Consider the following 18,576-nt stretch of genomic DNA (forward strand, 5'->3'; position numbering starts at 1 on the left):
CTTATTCCACCTCTCTGGTTCTCAGCACCACTTGCTCCATTTCCCATTCAGACATCTGTCATCTTTATTCACTATGCATGACACTTTTGCCTTTGGGATTCTCCAGTTAAAAACAGGATGTTGAAAAACGTAAACGTTTTGCTCAAATGTGAACTGTATGATAGTGAAAATAAGCTCCAGTGTTGTCCTTTGATAGACGTCTCACTTCCCCAGTTTGCATCTTAATTCCCATTTAACGTCTGTACTTTCCTCTTTTGCTTAGAAATCTCTCTTCCTCTTCCTGACTGTGATTTTACTGTTGACCTGCTCAATGGAAAGTCCGTAATGAATTTTCCATTGGCTACTGAAGCTACTGTGTACCTACATGTCTACTTGGTGTGCATGTATATAGTTTCATGTAGTTTAGATCTCAACAAAAGTCTAATCATGCCTGCATCTGTCCCTCTTCTGCACACACATGCCACAGAAAAAGCTTCCTCTGACTTCACTGTCCCAGGCGATGGTGGAAGGCGGAAACCAGTTGGGAGAAGACTCCTTGATAGGGTAAGTTTGTGATTGATTGACAGGCCAAATAACCAATTGCTAATCCTTGGCAACTGTTGCTAATAGAGTGGATGCACCCCAGAGAGCGTGAAATATGAGGCCATCCATCCAGGGCAAGAAATCTCCCCTTTTTGGTTTTCTGTTGAAGGAGCTTTCAGTAGTTCCCTTTTTAAATGAGATTCAGTATCATCCGTTGTAAGTGAGACCAGACAGTTGGCAGTTGAGGATCTAGAAAGTGAATGTCTCCGAATCTGCACAGCAGCCATGTGTCTGTTTGGAAGTAATGAGGAAGGGAAAGTACGTCAGATCTTCTGCTAATAATTGTGATGCGTTCATGGCGGCTGAGTGTATTGTTCTTTTTTGTGTTCCAAGGCTTAGGGGGTTCATTGCTGAAAACACTCATTCATGATCAGAGATGAGCTGTCGCTAGGCCACTGTGTGCTCCCGGGTTTGGGTTGCTAGAAATGATGGCATCACAGTAACCTGGTTTTGCTATCCGTTATTGACTAGGAACAGAGGACGAGATGGTGGCACAGATTGTCATCCCTATGTGTTGTTGATGTGTGATTACACTGCAAGTAGCAGACCTCACATCCTCACCTAATTGTGCTGATGTGATAATGAGGCATAAATATGACTATGTTGTAAATGTTTAACACCCTCTCTCTCTCCCTCTCTCTCTCTCTCTGCTGATGCATGTGTTAACAGGAAGATGATGGAAGTGTGCGGCGACGCAGAGAACCGCCTGGCATCGGAGTTGATGCAACATGAGCTGCAGATAGAGAAGGACGTTCTGGATCCCCTCAGCCAGCTAGCAGAGGTAAGAAACCTCACACCTCCGGGATGTATAACACAGTAAGTTACGTTAAGTGCACACCCCTCCTATTTGCTTTCTTTGGTCTAATCATAGTGGAATAAAGTCTGTTGGGCTTACACTGCCCAGTTGCAAGGGAACTAGAGCTTTCGAGAAAAGTCGCAAGTGTGTTCCACATTAGCTTGTTCTGGTTATATCATCCTGTGAGGTTGGAGAAGTCCAAATAAAACTGATGCCAATCCTGGTAATATTAGCTAAACATAAGGGCCATTACAGGCTGTAGTTTTCCATCTATTTTTTTCTTTTCATTTTTTTGTGTGCAAGTTTTCCAAACATGAGAAGCTATTGGCTATAAGACATCTGTATATTTGTGCCCATGCACCATGCTTTGTACAACAGCTAAAGTTGTTACTCTTAAGTAACTGCACTGCTGTTTGGTTTGGAAGAGATCAAGACCTCCATTTACAGGTGTCTCGCTGTGAGATTTTTGTGCTATTTATGTGTAAATGTAATTCTTATCACCTACTCAGCAAGCTGAAATAAGAGTAAATGCTTCAAGAGTTTGGATGAAATATTACAAACTTGCAAACATATTTGTATTATTTTACTTTTAAATAGGGGTTTTAACAAGATCTCGCACCACAAGATATTGTGATATTAAAAATATTTCTCGTCAAGGTGAAAAGCTGTCTCATGATATCAGCATAACGGAGTGTTAGGGTGAAATTAACATAGAAGGTGCCCTCGCCACCTCTAAATTGTTTGTGTGCCAGCATTTTGGGTACCCGGTGGAAACAATAAACACTGACAGAGTGACAGACAAGAGATGACAATATGTAAGCAACATATCAAAACGCACCTGCATTGTTTTGCATTTTGTGACTTTCAGTCAAATAAAAGACCATTTTTCCAGTCATGTATTTATCATTATATCAATGAAGATTTCTAAAAATGGTGTTAAATAAAATATCATCTCGTTCTCGTGGACACAATATCGTGTATCGTCTCGTCTCAGGAGCTAAGTCTATCATCACCCCCCTACCGTTAAAAGTTCTTAAGATAGTTATCCAGGAAGAACATTTGCACCAACAATCGTCAGCATTTTGACATTCTAACTTCTCAGGCTTATTCAACTTGTGTGTGTTTTGGATATAATTTTCGTAGGTGGACATTCCCAACATCCTGAAGCAGAGGAAACAGCTGGCCAAACTGGTGCTGGACTATGATTCTGCCAGAGCAAGGTTTGTCTGTCCACACTCTCTTTCATCATGTTATGCGTGTTGAATTTTAAAGCCGTGTGAAGTGATGCATCCAGACCATACCTGAAGGAAACTGGTGACCAGAGTAACAATTTTTTAAGACTTAAAACAACTCTACTTAAAGCCAACTCACTACTGACTCATGGCAGCATTAGTCCTGACTTTTCTATAGTGTAGTGTACCACAGAGGTCGTCTCATCCTGTTTTCCCCCTGTCTTTTCATACTCAGATGGTTGCAGGCAACCAAGTCAATAATCTCAGGAACAAACACTCAAGCACTGACAGCCAAGGCTGACCTACTCAAGGAGGAGATGGATGAGGCCATGAACAAAGTGGAGCTTTGCAAGGTAACCGGCATGGGTGTAGATGACCAGCCATGTACTGTCTGGATTACATTGCGGTCATGTCATGGAAGAACGATACAAGGTCATGGTTCCAGCGATAATAAAACCTGCTTGACGTCATGATATGCAGAGGACAGATTTTTAGTAAAAGAAGACCGTTAATAAGGCTGTTCTCCAATCCAGCTTCATACACTGGTAGAAGAATGATTGAGTATGCCAGAAGTCATTTATGGCCTTATGAGTTGGAGAAACTGCAAATGGGCCTCATCAGAAGTTTAAAATGGGGAGGGAAAAAACAAGCACAGCAACAACTGGAATTCCCAAGGCCCTCGGGCCCTCTGACCCAGTTCGCTGACGCACACAAATAACTTAAAATGCCCCGTCAGCTCAGTGTGTGTGTTTGCATCTACCGAACTGAATCACTGGTGAGTTTTAGTGTGTAGTGGCTGTGTGACGTGTCAGGTCCCGTCCAGGAAGCGCAGAGCCTTGTGTTTCCCCTTCACAAGTCCTCCTTCCCAGTCTCACTGAGTCCTGCCAACAGCAAGGAGGATTTATGACTCACGCAGCACACAGACTAGCGGCTTAGCTGACCGCTGACGTCTGTCCTAGTGCCACCTGGAATACACCATTCATTTGATGGATGATCCTGTGTAGTGGAGATGGAAGATCTTTAATGAATTAATAAGAGTTTGAAGCATCTCTTTGTAAAGCACATTGTGATTTCTAACTACATAGTGAGTATTCAGATTATGGCTATCATCTTTCAGTGCTCTAACACTTCCTGTCTTTATCATCCAGGATCAACTCGCTGCAGACATGTACAGTTTTTTCTCAAAAGAAGGGGACTATGCCCGCTACTTCGTAACAGTGAGTACAGCGTGTCAGCAAGCCAAACATGTGTTTCTGTGGGAATGTTCACAGCTGCAGAGGAACTGGGACCCAGACTTGGCCAGCCATTTTATTTACTTTGCTGTCATGTCTTTTACTGCTCGTCTTAATCGACTCACTCCCATTGATTTCTCGTTTTGTTTTGTTTCTGTAGCTCTTAGAAGCTCAAGCTGATTACCACAGAAAGTCTCTCACTGTTCTGGAGAATGTCTTGCCAACCATCCAGGCTCAGCAAGGTAGTAAGACATGCAAAAATGCCACACAGCAGTTAAACACAAAACACTGCAGCGTTTTAATGTTTTGTTTCTTTGCATATTCCTTGGTGAATTCACATGTGCCTTTTGACAACCCCTGTTTTTCAATGGTTCCTGTGTTGTTTGGTGTGGCCCTTTAAACAAACCCTTTCCTGTTAGACACTGGAGAAGTTTTAGGAGAACACTTACTTATTCACTCTTCCAAATGGCTTGAGAAATGAAACCAGCTACTGTATCTTTCAGTTATATCACTGGTCTGTTTTTCTAACTTCTGGAGTACCAGAAGTTGCCCCAGTGGCGGTAATTGTTAAAAGGCCACAACTGAGGCCCAGATATTAAAGAATAGTCCTTTGTCTTCACCGCTTTGCCCTCAAAAAGTAGTCTAATTTTCCTCTATACAAACATAATGTCTCCTCTCCAGTTTCCTTCACTGGGTTTTTGTCTTTCTTGCAGTCGTAAGGCTGCGTCTTCTTCAAGGAGCTTGTGTTTTTTTCTGTACTAAACATGTGGTCTAAACCAGACAAGCCTGGTCTCCCAGCATGTGGCGATGACTCACGAACTCCACACAAACACCCCCACCCCTTCTCACATCACACCCACCTGGGTTTTGCACACCGTCTCTCCCTGTTCACTTGCGCACACACACACACACAAACAAAAAAACATGTCTCGCTAGGAGCCTATGTGGTTATTATTTGCAGGTACCCTTTGGGGGAAGTGAGGACTGGTTAGGATCTGGCCCACAGGAAATTTCTTGACCCAGAAATCTACCATCCAGACCAGCAACAGTCCTTAGCCAGTGCTGTGTTGTTTTTATTTAATGCATACCAGCGTGACAGACAGGTCATCCACAGAATCTGTAACAGCTTCATTACAACACTTGTTTTTAGCTGTCTTCAGATTTGAAACCGTGTGAATGAAATGTTGGTGTAGTGTTGACCGTCCCTCTCTCTTTGTCTTTAGACTCGTGGACGGAGAAGCCCGCTTTTGGCACTGGGCTGGATGAACACCTGAAAAGGAGTGGAAGGGAGATCGCCTTGCCAATAGAGGCCTGTGTCATGATGCTTCTAGAGACCGGCATGAAGGAAGAGGTAAGGTGAAGGGAAGGAGCGAGGCGGGGGGGGGGGGGGGGGGGGGGTCAGAAGGGAAGAGTGAAAGGAGAGTCTCCCTGTTCGAAGCATCCTGCATGATTATTCAGCTGTATGGATAGAAAGGCTGAGCCATTGATCTGCTGTGTGAGTCAAATCAAATTGAATTGGATTATCCTCACCTTCTGTAAGATGTGTGCAGTTAGAGACTGAAGAAAAAAAAAGAAAAGGAGTGCCTTGGTCATTTCACATTACTATCATATGGGTGAGTTATAACATGACAACCTTTAACCGTGAGATGTGTGTAGTAGCCAAAAACTGATGAATGCACCATGTAAATATTGATGTATAAAGTCAGATGTTTTGAACTTTAAATGATAACCGGCAGAGACTTTCGGTCTTTAGAGGTCGCTTCTAAACACCAAGCTAATCCCCCTCCCGGCCTTGTCTCGTCATACAAGTAAAAGAAGTGCTGGCGTAGCTCATTAAAAGTCTGATGGGGCTGTGGCTGCGATTAGCGGCTCCACTGGCCATTGACATAATTGAAACCAAGCTGTTTGTTCACATGAACATCTTAAGATTCAAGGCGGATAGACACACTGTAAACAGGGGAAACTCCTGCGTTTCTGTAATGCTGTTCCAAGGAAAGCGTCACCCGTTATGCTGCATTGGTGATTTATGAAATGTTTGTGATGTCCCCTCCCAGAAGCAAATTTAGAATACAATAGAATCTACTTGTCTCCTGTCCATAAATCAGATGCCTTTGTGTGTGTGTGTACGCAAAAAGAGCTACAGAGAATGCAAGTGTTAAATGCTTTGCACATTCCCTGGTGAGTCTGTGTCATTATGGTGTGAAGACAGCCTTTGTTTATGTGTAAAAGCAAAGATCTTGCTTTGCTGTGAGTGGTGGGTGTGTTTGTTTGCCTGCTTTAAGGTTTCATTATGTGCAGCTGGTAGGGGGAGTTTGTGTGGCTTCATACAGAGGCTATCTGTAATTGAGTGTTAGAAAAGTGTGTAGGTTTCAGTGGTAGCACAGGGTCTTGTGTGCACATTGAATGCCTGCGTGTATCTTTAGTTTGCTGGCGACGTTACCGTGGTTTATTTGTCTTTGTGTGCTTGTGTGTCAGGGTCTGTTCAGAATTGCAGCAGGGGCATCCAAGCTCAAAAAGCTAAAGGCGGCACTGGACTGTTCCACGTCACAACTGGAGGAGTTCTACTCTGACCCCCACGCTGTCGCTGGTACGTCCCAAACCAGAGCTGTTTTTGAATTTCTTGGTATATTACTTGGAGTAGTTCTCTAACTCATAGTAATTTAAAATCCCAAAACAAGTAAAATTGTGTTTCTTGAATAGGAATTCTCCCTCTGCAGTGACAGACTGATCCCCCAGGTGCCTGGAAAAGTGTCTTAAATATCTCAAATATCTGTGTCTCTGTGTTTTCAGGAGCACTGAAGTCCTACCTGAGGGAACTCCCTGAACCTCTAATGACCTTCCAGCTTTATGATGAGTGGATCCAGGCATCCAGGCAAGGCTCATCACATTATCACTGGGAATAAAATGGACCAATATCGAATGGATCTGGCACTGTACAGCCGTGAGAAATAATGTGGCCATCTGGAGACTGTCCTTTGCTTTAAATACATTGTTCATTTTCCATCTTTCCAGTGTGTCAGACCCAGATAAGAGGCTCCAGGCACTCTGGGTTGTATGTGATAATCTACCAAAGAACAACAAAACCAACCTGAGGTCAGTTGAGCGTGAGAATCGTCTTCTGTTGCCCGAGATATTGTTCCCACCTGTGTTCATTAATTCCCATGTTTTCATGCAGGTATCTGGTGAAATTTCTCGCCAAACTGGCTCAGGACAGCGAGGTGAACAAAATGACCCCTAGCAACATCGCCATCGTCCTGGGACCCAATCTGCTGTGGGCCAAAACTGAGGGGTGAGAGGGGTGCTGGTACAATAAGACATGATAGTAACTGTTTTAAACAAGGATCTCTGAGAAGATTCTAGTTCAGGGTACTGGAGAGGAATTCTACAGTCTGTTATTTTAGCTTACTTTAGCCACTCATTATGTGAGAAAGCACCTAATTTTTGCTCATCTGTATGTGTCCGCCCAGGACTCTGGCTGAGATGGCTGCAGCTACCTCTGTGCACGTGGTGGCCATCGTGGAGCCCATCATCCAGCATGCCGACTGGTTCTTTCCTGAGGGTAGGTTCTGGGTCTGCAGCACTTATTTTCAGTCACCTGCTCTGTTTTTCTTTGTAGGCAATCAGGGCCTGTTTTTCCATCAGGGATGAACGGTGAATACGATTTATAGTAACTGCCCAGTAATGCAAGGATTATACTTTCTGCGCCCGCAAGTACGCGAGGGTCCGCTAGGGTCCGCGTGACGGAAAAATTGTCATCAGAGGGGGTATGCGTAGGGTCTGTGCTGATGTCCACGTGCCTCCCGTTTGACTGCGTGGACCTGGCGCAGACACGACTAGAGCTACCCCAGGGCACCAACCAATCTACTGCGTATGTGTGGAAAGTGTCTGCCAAGCTGACTGCAGAAATTAGTATAAACAGAAGTAGCCCGCATCCACGGGGTCCGCAGCTGTCCGTGTCGGCTCCTGAGTATATTCAAGGCTTAAGAAAGGAAGAGTCAGCAGTAATCAAGCTCCAAAGGACCAAGATTAGAGTCACTGCGGTGTCTGCCCTGGCTCAAACTGTGGATTGTACTGTAGAGGTCAGCTCGAATGAAAACATACAAAACAGATGTCAGGGATCCTTAATTCAACTTGTTATGTTAAACACACGGCAAATCAAATGAGGCAAGTGTAAATGAAGATGTGGATAGAAACACAGCCCCTCATTAAAAAATGTATCCTTTTTCAAGATATTTTCCATAAATTCAGTTTGTTTGTAATCACCATTATTGGAAAAAGACTTAGACTAAACTTTTGTACGTTGATCTCAGGGCTGTAAATTCCAAAAATCCAAATCCAAACATTGCATTATTGTCACGGTTTAACAAGCAGGTTAACCGAAGACAGTCTGCCTTTAGTATCTGTATCTGTGTCAGCATGACTGACCGTCTCTGGTTCTTATACAGAGCGAGATGATGGCTCAGTGGCTTGAGATTCCTTTCACAGTCACTAGATTTCAGACTTTCATTTGCGCGTTGGTATGAATCTGACCATGACAGTGTCCCGTGTGGGATGGACTGTTGGCCTGTGGAGGGTGGTGCCATCCATTCACTAGATGGTCTCCCAAGTTAGAATAAGGAAAATGTAATGGAAAGGAATGAAGTGTGTTATTGTCAGTAAAGATAAAGCGGAATATGAGCATCTCTTATGACTTGACTACCAGCCCACTTTTCATTTTGCTATGCTGGCTGACTGATGTCAACTCCTCTTACCCATAAAACCTTGTGTTTCGGGGTTGTTTTTACTGATTTTGGTTGGATTACAAACTGCATAACAAGCCACACCATGGCTCATTCGGTTGAAGACCCACGTGGTCTAGTGTTTAATAAGGTTCCATGTTCCTTTAAACTAGTAGTATAGAAATTTGCATCGGTAAGTCTTGCCTTCTCTGTTCCTACAGACGTGGAGTTCAATGTGTCCGGCATGTTTGCGATGCCTACACCTGCGTCCAACCACAACAATCATCTTGACTATGACTGTAGCTCCATTGAGAGGAAGAGGCCTGGCAGCATGGTGGGACCAGAGAACGACACAACGCGCAAAGACAAGTAATCAACCTGGAGTTGCTTAGTACAGTTTCCTCGTAGACCACCTTTCTCTGGCTCACATGTGTTACTTACTCCAATTAATGGCTTTGGGAATAATTTGCCTTTAATCCAGTTGCTTTTTCTGAACCCTGTCTTATGCTTCTCGTAAGTTTTGGGGTTGATTTGGTAGGATTCTTTTAGTATGATTAACACTTGTTTTTAATGACTTCTCGCTGTGTGCTCTGGGGTTACTGATCTAATTTGTGACTTTGACTCTGATCAAAGCTTTGGTGTTTGTGTTTTTCTCCTGTCTCCCTGCTCTCCCCGGGCAGCACCCCTAACAAGCACTCGGACCACACTCTTCGTAGAGGCAGTAACACCTTAGGTAGAAAGCAGCACACCTCACCTGCCTTCCAGCCTCCTTTACCCCCTGTAGAGGCTCCAGGGCAGGGGCACGGGGCCGGGCAGCTCTCCCAGCCCTCGGCTGAGCCCCAGCCCCAGCCACAAGCTCCATCAGGGGGTTCAGGGCCTGATGCTTCCCAGCATAGCTTGGCGCAGGGTTTGGCTGCTCTCACAGCCGCTCAGCAGCTTCTAGCCCAGCACACAGAGGAGCTCAGGTAAGAGCTGCTTCTCTGCATCTCTGCTGCTGGTGGAGAATGAGACAGCATGCTATACAGACAGACCGACATGCTTTCAGTGTTGATGTTGATGGGAAGACATTACGGCTTTCTCTGTGAACAGATGAGGTCAGCATCATTGGCTTTGTGAAGTATAGTGGGTTATTAATGCATGTTTCACTGGTATCTCGCAGACACACCCTCTTCTTGTGGTCACTATGATTCAGCTAGTTGTTTTTTCTAGCAAAACCACAAGTTTTCTTACACCGCCACCATTTCCAGCTATGCAGACTCGTCTAAGTTCAGCCCACAGACACAGCACAACAATGGCTGCGGTCATTCTGCTAACAGTCACTCGCAGGGCCTCTCGACTTCCCACCCCTCTGCTTTCCTCCCCAAATCACTGGAATCAGCAGGACCTACACACTAACTGGCCCAAACTGCTTTGAAAAGCCTGGACATTGGTGCCTGTTATGTAGCGACTGAAGGGTGTCTTTGATTTAGCTGGTGAAAGGACAACATTCATATCCAGACAGATAACACTATTCAGTTCAGCATTCTTTAGGTCCTACTCTGTTTTAGAGATCTGTGATGTTTATCAGTGTAGCACTTGACATGGTAGATAGGTCTGCTTTTAGCGCTAACCTTCAATAAATCCAGCAGTGGATGCTACTGTGTAAGTAATATCCAGAATTTCAGAAAGCTTGTTGGTTCAAAATACTTTGTTTTTCTTCTTCTTCTCTAAAGCAACCCAAAGCTACGTGACTTCACACCTGCTCCTACCCCTCAGCACCAGAGAAATGGCTCTGGAGCAGGGGGCCAACAGGGCACTGGGACCCCCGGGGCTGGATCCATGGGGCCCAGTCCGCATTTGATGCGCAGAGGTAAGAGCCTGTATAATGTTGTGGTACAAAGAGGTATTTCTTTAACTTGTCAGTCATCCAGATCACAAAAAGTATTAAGTTTAAAGGTTCAGTGTGTAATATTTAGGAAGATCTATTGTCAGAAATGCAATATTTTTTATATATATATATATTAAGTCTAAAAAGGTTTTTTTTCGGTCGCCGAGAGTTGAAAAATGTTCAACTTTGGGAAAAGTGCTGCGCTCGTCACTGTCACTTTTCTGTCACTACCCTACTTGCAGCACATCAGCTGGCAAAAAACGCTTTGGTGGACACGGGCCCTTACTCCTAAAACATTCCCTCTCTCACAGCTAGTCCAGACAGAACTGCTGATTTTCAGTTCACTGTCACATGCAACGTCCTTTAAAACAGAGAACTGATTCTGAAGTCTTTATGATCATTACCAAGCTAGACTTTTGTGTGGCTTCAGCCTACATTAATGAGCACATAAGGCTTGATGATTGTTGTGATTCCTAAATTCAGACAGAAGTTAAAGGTAGACCAAGCTTACAGCCATACTGTTTATTTGACCATTTACATTTTTGTCTTCTTTGGTTCTTAAAGAAGTAGGTCATTTTGGGAACCAGGCCGCCACATAAGCTCTTTAAAAATGGCGAGCTGTTGTATTTACACTAAACTAACGAGATATAAAATGTTTAATTAATTAGTGAGCTTTAGAGGTGCTGTTAGGCTGCTAGCTCCAGCTACATATTTACCGCTCACACTGAAGAGCGGTATTGAGCTTCTCCTCTAACTTTTATCATTCTATCTTTTTTTGTTCAATTTTAATTTTTTTTATTGTTATACTGTTTAATTTAGTTAATTATTTTAAATGGAAACTATTTTCCCACAGTTTTTAAGAAAGTTTTTCTTTATATTTCTGGTGTTAGTTTTATCTTTTCAGTGGGAGCTTTGTATGTAAAGCAGCTTGGCATAAACAACCGGTAGCATTCACAGATAGAAGTAGCACGTGTACTGTAAGACGATATGTTTATTTATTCCTCCAGTAATCACAAGATTCACCATCAAATTTCAGGTACCAAGAAGCAGGCTCCTGCTCCTCCTAAACCGTCAAACCCTCCACCCAGCCAGCCCTGTAATTCAGTGAACCCCGCCTCCTCCTCAGGCTCATCCCAGTCCCTCAGCCCCACTCCCAGACCGCTGTCCAGCCACTCACCCACCTCGCCCACCTCTCCCACCTTGCAGCCATGTGCCACACCCAGGCGCCACTCCAGCAACCAGCCCCCAATCCAGGCGCCCAGCCATCCACCTCCAGAGCCTCCAACACAGGCCAGCCCTCCGACACAGCCCGCATCCCTTGGTGGGGACCAGCAGAGCGCGGCCCCCTCACCCCCAGGCACCCCGACCCCTCCAGACACCCCTCCGCCTTCCACTGATGTAGTCGCTCCTCCGTCCCCGTCTCCCTACCAGTCGGGTTCCCTTCCCCGGCCGCGACCTGTTCCCAAACCCCGGAACAGACCCAGTGTCCCACCCCCGCCCCAGCCCACCACACCAGCCAATGATACCAATGGGATCTGTGCCACTGCTTACAAGATGATGGGTGAGCGCTTTACCTCAAAGAATTATTGCATGTACATGTTTGGCTTTTCCTGTTTATTCACTGCTCAATACTAATGTGCTCTCTTTCTAATAGTCTTGCATTGTAATACCTCCACAGGTTAAAGAGACACTTGTGAGAGGTTTGTTGTTAATTGACCTTTTCACTAGCTACTCCTGCACTTTTTGTTTGCCTCTAGAAATCATACCCATCAGCGCAGCCTGCTGCCTCCATCACATATCATTTACCTTAGCCCTGATGCACAACTGTCCCACTGTGTATCACAGTCCTGGGTGGCCATTTAGTAAGGGACCTATTTCTGATGTTTAATACCACTCACTTACATCTTGGACAAAGGATGAGGGTACAAAGGTGAACTGACAGTAGAGTATCATGTAGAGCTGCAATGATTAAGCGATTAGTTGTCAACTATTAAATTAATCACCAACTATTTTAATTTGTCCTGAGTAATTGTTTCAAGGTAAGACAGACAGAATTATCTGATTCCAGCTTCTTAGATGTGAATATTTTCTGGGTTCTTTACTCCTCTATGACAGTAAAGTGAATGGCTTTGGGTTGTGGACGAAACAAGACATTTGTGATTTGGAAAACACTGATCGACATTTTTCACCATTTTCTGACATTTTATAGGCTAAACAACTAATAGATTAATCAAGAAAGTAATCCACAAATGAATTGGTTAATGAAAATAATTGTCATTTTCAGCACTACTGGAAAAGATAATAAGTACTAGTTTATGGTCATAGAAGAGTACAGAAACCAGAAAATACCAAAATTCAGTACTTGCCATTGCCATGCAACTAAGTTGCTAGAAATGTGGTACAGTGTGCTCATTACAAAACAAAAAGTGTAAAAATATAGACACATATTTAAACACCCATCCTCTATCCCTTTATAACATATATATATACACACACACACACACACACACACACACACACACACAAAAGCTTACCAGTATATACCAAATAATCACATTTAAGAAGCAGGAATCAGATCATTTTGACTAATTAATAAATTATTAAAACATCTGGCGATTCATTTAATAATTGAGTTAACTAATCAATTAATCATTGCAGCGCTATTTTATTTACTTTTTATGTGTAGTTTGAAGATGGGCATTAAGACAAGTGAATGGAAACATCAGTTTGTCACCCATCTGTAAATGGATTGATGGAGTTTAATGAAATTTGCCACATCCTTTAAATTTTTTTTACACGCCAACCAACAGTAGCAAGTTCTTGTTCCATCCAGTGGATATATATTGTCAACAGTGTCTTAATTAAAGAGATCATATTAAATTCCAGAAATGGGTGCTTCCAGACATGTCGTCCATCGGGGCTATCGTTTTATCACGAGTCACTCATCTTCATTTGCAGTCACGGAAGTAATCATTCAGTAACACTGTAGGGGTTTGAAACCAAAGCAAATTCAGAACTGAATTTACAAACTGTGGTCATTTCAAACTCTCAGCTGTCTCCTCTGTTTTTGTTCTGTTTTTATTTTATTTTATTTTTTAAATGTGAAGCATTTTCTGTCACTATAGGTTTTGTAATGATTCAGAGGAGTAGTGTCATTGTATCAAGCATGTGTAACTCTGACATGCATGTTTATAACTCCGCTGTTCTTGTCTTGTCATTAACGTCCCGGCACATAGCTGTTTTGTGGAGCAGTGTAAAATGTAGATTTCCGACACCATTTTCTCTACAGTTGTGGTGATTTATTAAGAGCGGGTTCACCATACATCAAATGACCCGACACATGACATTTGCCATCCACTTTCACTGCTCGTCACTTATCGCTCACAGTCTCTGGCCAAACGCTGCCACCTGCTGTTCAAACATTCGCCCTGACTGTCTCGCTGCAGGAGCCTCTGCTGCTGTTTAAGCTTATGGAAAATATTACACAGCTGCATTGGATGGCATGATTGCAGCCGCTTTAAATGTTTTCATACTCCAGGATGGAGCTGCACGTGTGTCTGATTATGGCTGTTGTTCATATAATGTGGGCTTAAATGGTGTATTTATGTTTGCAGGATGTTTATGGAAGTGTTCTGTGTGAATGCCTGCATGCTTGAAAAACATATTACTTACTAACACAAACAGTGACTGAAACCATCATTTCTAGTTGATTTTATCATATTTATTTATAGATTCTGTGCTCTTTTGTAACATGAAAGCACATTTATGATAGCCGTCTCTGTTTGCTCTTTACTCTCCTCACTGTGCCTTGTTTTTCTCTTTTTGCTCTCTAGACCCGGCGGTGTCTTTCAAAGGGCTGAGTCGAGCTTTGGTCCCTGAGCTCGCTGTAGACCAGCAGCCAGCGACGGCCTCCTTCTCCTCATCTTCGTCCTCCTCATCCTCCTTCTCCCTGCCTCCTCCCAAAGACTGTGACCTGGACACTGAGAGCACTGTCCTATGAGGAGGAGACGGCGACACGCTCTGGTCCAGTACCCCCACGCACCTCCTCCCGTCACGCACACACCCCTCATTTAGTCTGCTCGTGTTTCGTCCCAGCCCATATCTGCATCCCTCCTCAGAGATATAAACCTCTGCTGTCATGTTCTCCCAGTCCAGTCTGTATGAAGGAATTTTAATGTGATATAATGCACCTTCTGGCAGCCATGATGGAGGTCCACAGCTCTTGGTAAACAGTGGCTATGATTGTAGATTGTGTTTGTGTGGTCATCGCAACGCAAATGAAAAGACAAGGTTAACGTGAGTTGACGCTTTGACAGGGAACAGCTCATTTGCCCAGTTATACATCTGACGTTTTATGTGGAATTTATTAGTATTTGTAGCCGCTGCTGCACACACAGCATCACTTTTCATTAGATTTCAGTCAAAAGCCCAAACTTACTACAAGTTATGTTTATATTAATTATGATTATCAGTTCATTTTTCAACTTGAATGTTTAAAGTTGAGTTCTGGGAAAGCGTGACATTTGTCACTATTGTTTTGACGCTTTATAGACAAAATGATTAATTGATAATCAATTATAATCAGCAAACTAAAAGTTCATTGCAGGCCTAGTCATAGGGCAAATCACCATATTGGACCACTTACTTTGACTTATAGTGTATTTAAAATGACCTTCAGCACAGTCTCATTTAGGTATCTCTCATTTTAAGCTATTAGCCGTTATTATTTAGTCCTCCTGACCTCCATGATGGTGCCAGATGTGCTCATGAGGACACTTGTGACACATAGCCTCTACACTGCAACACACACACCACCGCCACCTCTGTCTTTTATACTGCGCTCCCTACAAATCAAGCTCCAGACAATCAACACCAAACAGCAGAGGACCGCCAACGCACCAGTAACGTCGTCAGACAACTGTGTTAACGATGACTGTCCATGGAAGAATTGGTCGTGACGGAGCAGGAGGGGGAGGGGATGATGCCAAAATATGGACTGACGAGACTCGTTTTGGAATTTGGTGTGAAGTGTTTTGTATTTTTTAATGTTTAAAAAATGGTCTTAGAACAAGAAATAAAAAAGAAGAGTTATTTCTACAGCACAGGGGGGAAGGGGAAAATGTCAGCAGGTGAAGTAGAAACCAAAACTGTTGCTTAAAGTGTAGCTGGTGACTGCAGGTTTCCAGTCGTCTCAAACACTTGATTTACCCTTTCTGTATCTTCCCCCCCCCCCAAACCTGTATTTATTTACCGATTTAGAAACACACATTCCCTGTGGCTTGACATAATTAATGCAGTCTTTAAATGTAAATCATGCCTTATCGGTTCCTCACAGAACCACATTATAAGCATTATATATTTACTGTATGGAGGATATACTTGGCTCCTAGTACTACAGTATTTCCAAGAAGCTGTCTTGGCAACAAGTATGTTTCAGGGACGTAAGGAAGGTGATTTGACCCTCTGCTATAGAAGTCTTGTGGTTCTGTATTGTTCCACAGAAGTTGTGTATTTAAATGTGTTTTGGTTGATTTCTTTGGGTTTTATATCAGAAGTAGCAGGGTTAACCTCCCTCCAAGCCTGACCCCCCCCTTCCGTTTTTAACATCCATCCAGTGTATTCTCTGGCGTTTGCTGGGGCTTTAAACACAACGGGCTGTGTGTGAGTAATTGTACTGAAAGGACGATTCTTAACCAGTCTCTTCATCCTGAACAGAAAGACGCATTAACAGCTGATGTTGCACAGGCAAATGAGTGGTTTCCTAGTGAACTGGTTTGGAGGATTTTTCAGTCTTTCCCACTGAGCTGAGAGCACATTGTGATGTGAAACCTCAGTAGTGATGTGGTGTTAGATTTTTGCCAGGTCAAAATATTTAAAATATGCTATGTTGTATTTTCTGTGTAAGCTTTGTTTTTGTTTTTATTTTTGTTTTGGCCTCATGTAATGCAGAGATCAGTTCCCAGAGAACTGGCCCAAAATGGTACCAATGGAGAAAGTCTTGGATGCTGCAGTTGCCCTGAAAATGAGTTTAGCTTTTCAGAGACAATCGAGCATTATAATCCCCTCCTTGTTCTCTTTGCTCCTGTACCTCGCTGCCTTATCCCTGTGCATCAACAGAGCTTTGTATTTCAAAGCTCTGTAAGACAAACAAATGCCATTAAACTAGAAATGATAATGCTGCATTTTTAAGCTCCACAGTTTTGTATGTATGCTGTCTGGTGAGCTTAAATATGGAATAAAACATGTAATATGAATGCTTGGTTATACTCCCTTTCCAAAGAAAATAAAGTATATGAAGAAACTATTGAAATATATTAATGGTCTATATGTTTGTGTTCAGACAATAATGCCTAACAGCTGACTGACTCATGTACCTTATTATTAAGGCTGACTGGAGGTGCATTACTATTTATCAGAGATTTAGCAGATGGTCAATTCCGTAGTTACAGAAGATTTGGCAAAGAATAAATTAAGACAGAGGAAGCATCAGACCAGTGTTTTTTTTGCATGTACCAATAAGGAGCTGGGACTGTTACTGAATGTAACAGGGGAGTGTAGCGGCAGAAAGCAGACTGGAAGTCGTCGCAAAGAAAACGGAGACATGCACAGTAAAAGTGTAGGCAGATAAGTGTTATTTGCACGGTACAAAATATTTAAATAAAAATACCATGTCAAAAACTTGGTCAGTTGCATCATGTTTCTGCTTTGCAAGACCCAATCAGAGAGCCGAGCGTGAGCGGCTGCCCGTCTTCACCTCAACGTCCTCTGGAGTTTTGAAACGCAAAGCGGGGTCTGCAGCATTTCCGAACTTCTCCGTTTTAGGTCTTCCTTTTTGTCGTTTTAGTCTGGACGGGAGGTGCAAACCTAGGAAAAGGTCTCCGTTTTAATTTGAAAATGCAGTAGTGTGGATGGGTGCTTTCAGACCAAAAGGGAAGGGAGCGTTTGGGGCGGTGAGTTTAAATACAAAGTCAATGCAGAGACGCGTAGAGCCGCGATTTCCTGTCGGGCGGCGCGAAGGGGGCAGGGCCGGCGACGCCAAGTAATTCGCAATATTTTCAGCAGGGAGCAGCGCTGCAACCTTTGGACAAATAAACGCCAGTCCGTCTGGATTCTGCTCTGACAACTACACATTTACTCACGGGAGGAGCTCGGAGTAAACTGTTTTTATTAAATTAGCTTTTTACTTTAATTTTTGGGATTAGTTGATTTATCTTCACTGGAGCTTCTCAGCAGCTAGGTTCCGTGCACATCCGGTTCCAGTGTTGTTGTTAGCGTCGTTAGCTCTGTCGGACTGCGACTTCATATTTATATAAAAACCTGACAAAACTGGACATTATTTGGAGAAAAGAAAGCGAGGAGGTTGAACTACCTGGTGAGTTCAGAAAACATGTCTGTAACTTTATTCCAGCATTGTACTTTACTGTGACCAAGTTAGCATAGAATAGCCCTGATCGATCCAAACTCCATTCAGAAAACAAACATTTTAGAAGTTGTTGTCTTGCTGACAGACCTGACAAAGCATGAATTCATATGTTTAACAAATCTGCATCAAGTTGTAGTTATTTCGGTTATTGCTATTTAATCACAGCAAAATGTTTACTTTGGGTTCATACAGCTGTAGTAATGGCAAGTGGTGTTTATTCATGTTATCGCGTTAAAATCGCCTTCTCGCGTTGTGTGAACACTTGCAGGGAATGTACTCAACATAACATAATATAATAATTTCAGTCTGGACCTAATTGGTGTACTGACTGACTGACATTGTCATTCAAGCCACTCCACTTTGCGCACAAATTAATTATTAGCACCTCCAATGCTCCGTAGATTTTGTGTCAAATCCAGACCTAACATTGCTATATACAGTTTAGAAGAAATATTCAGGATTGTAAGATGATTATTATGCTTATTACTCATTAGTTTATAAAGTTGCTGTACTTCAATGAATACCAGGTACCTTAAGTGTTTGTATAAACATTAGAGATTCATCATGGGGCACAGATAAGTCAGACAGTTTTTACTTTCAAGCATGACATTTTATAGATCAAATTTGAAAGCATTGAACAAAACATAAAAGTCAAACAATCACAAAAAACATGAGCAGCTTCTCATGAAAACATATAAACAGTTATAAAAGGGAACCTGTAGGGCA

At 43.0% G+C, this 18,576-nt stretch overlaps 1 protein-coding gene across 4 annotated transcripts in view; it reads left to right on the forward strand.

Annotated features, from left to right (window-relative positions):
• Window positions 1-16,741, forward strand: part of arhgap17a (Rho GTPase activating protein 17a) — a 30,848-nt gene extending 14,107 nt beyond the window's left edge. For 2 of the 4 annotated variants that reach the window (XM_038735373.1, XM_038735374.1), the window contains 17 exons: window positions 467-543; window positions 1,252-1,363; window positions 2,522-2,598; window positions 2,846-2,963; window positions 3,759-3,827; window positions 4,003-4,084; window positions 5,066-5,193; window positions 6,318-6,429; window positions 6,633-6,714; window positions 6,855-6,935; window positions 7,018-7,131; window positions 7,310-7,401; window positions 8,782-8,929; window positions 9,241-9,525; window positions 10,273-10,409; window positions 11,464-11,988; window positions 14,261-16,741. In XM_038735373.1, the coding sequence (XP_038591301.1) occupies window positions 467-543; window positions 1,252-1,363; window positions 2,522-2,598; window positions 2,846-2,963; window positions 3,759-3,827; window positions 4,003-4,084; window positions 5,066-5,193; window positions 6,318-6,429; window positions 6,633-6,714; window positions 6,855-6,935; window positions 7,018-7,131; window positions 7,310-7,401; window positions 8,782-8,929; window positions 9,241-9,525; window positions 10,273-10,409; window positions 11,464-11,988; window positions 14,261-14,427 (2,406 nt within the window). In that variant the 3' untranslated portion in view covers window positions 14,428-16,741. Of the gene's footprint in view, window positions 1-466; window positions 544-1,251; window positions 1,364-2,521; window positions 2,599-2,845; window positions 2,964-3,758; window positions 3,828-4,002; window positions 4,085-5,065; window positions 5,194-6,317; window positions 6,430-6,632; window positions 6,715-6,854; window positions 6,936-7,017; window positions 7,132-7,309; window positions 7,402-8,781; window positions 8,930-9,240; window positions 9,526-10,272; window positions 10,410-11,463; window positions 11,989-12,105; window positions 12,128-14,260 lie in introns of all 4 variants that reach the window. The other 2 variants (XM_038735375.1, XM_038735376.1) reach the window with 2 other exon arrangements.
• Window positions 16,742-18,576: the final 1,835 nt, after the last annotated feature.

Source organism: Micropterus salmoides, unplaced genomic scaffold (assembly GCF_014851395.1).
Source record: "Micropterus salmoides isolate LMB-PRFRI ecotype aquatic unplaced genomic scaffold, ASM1485139v1 Ms_hic_scaffold_21, whole genome shotgun sequence".
Classification (NCBI taxonomy): Eukaryota; Metazoa; Chordata; class Actinopteri; order Centrarchiformes; family Centrarchidae; genus Micropterus; species Micropterus salmoides.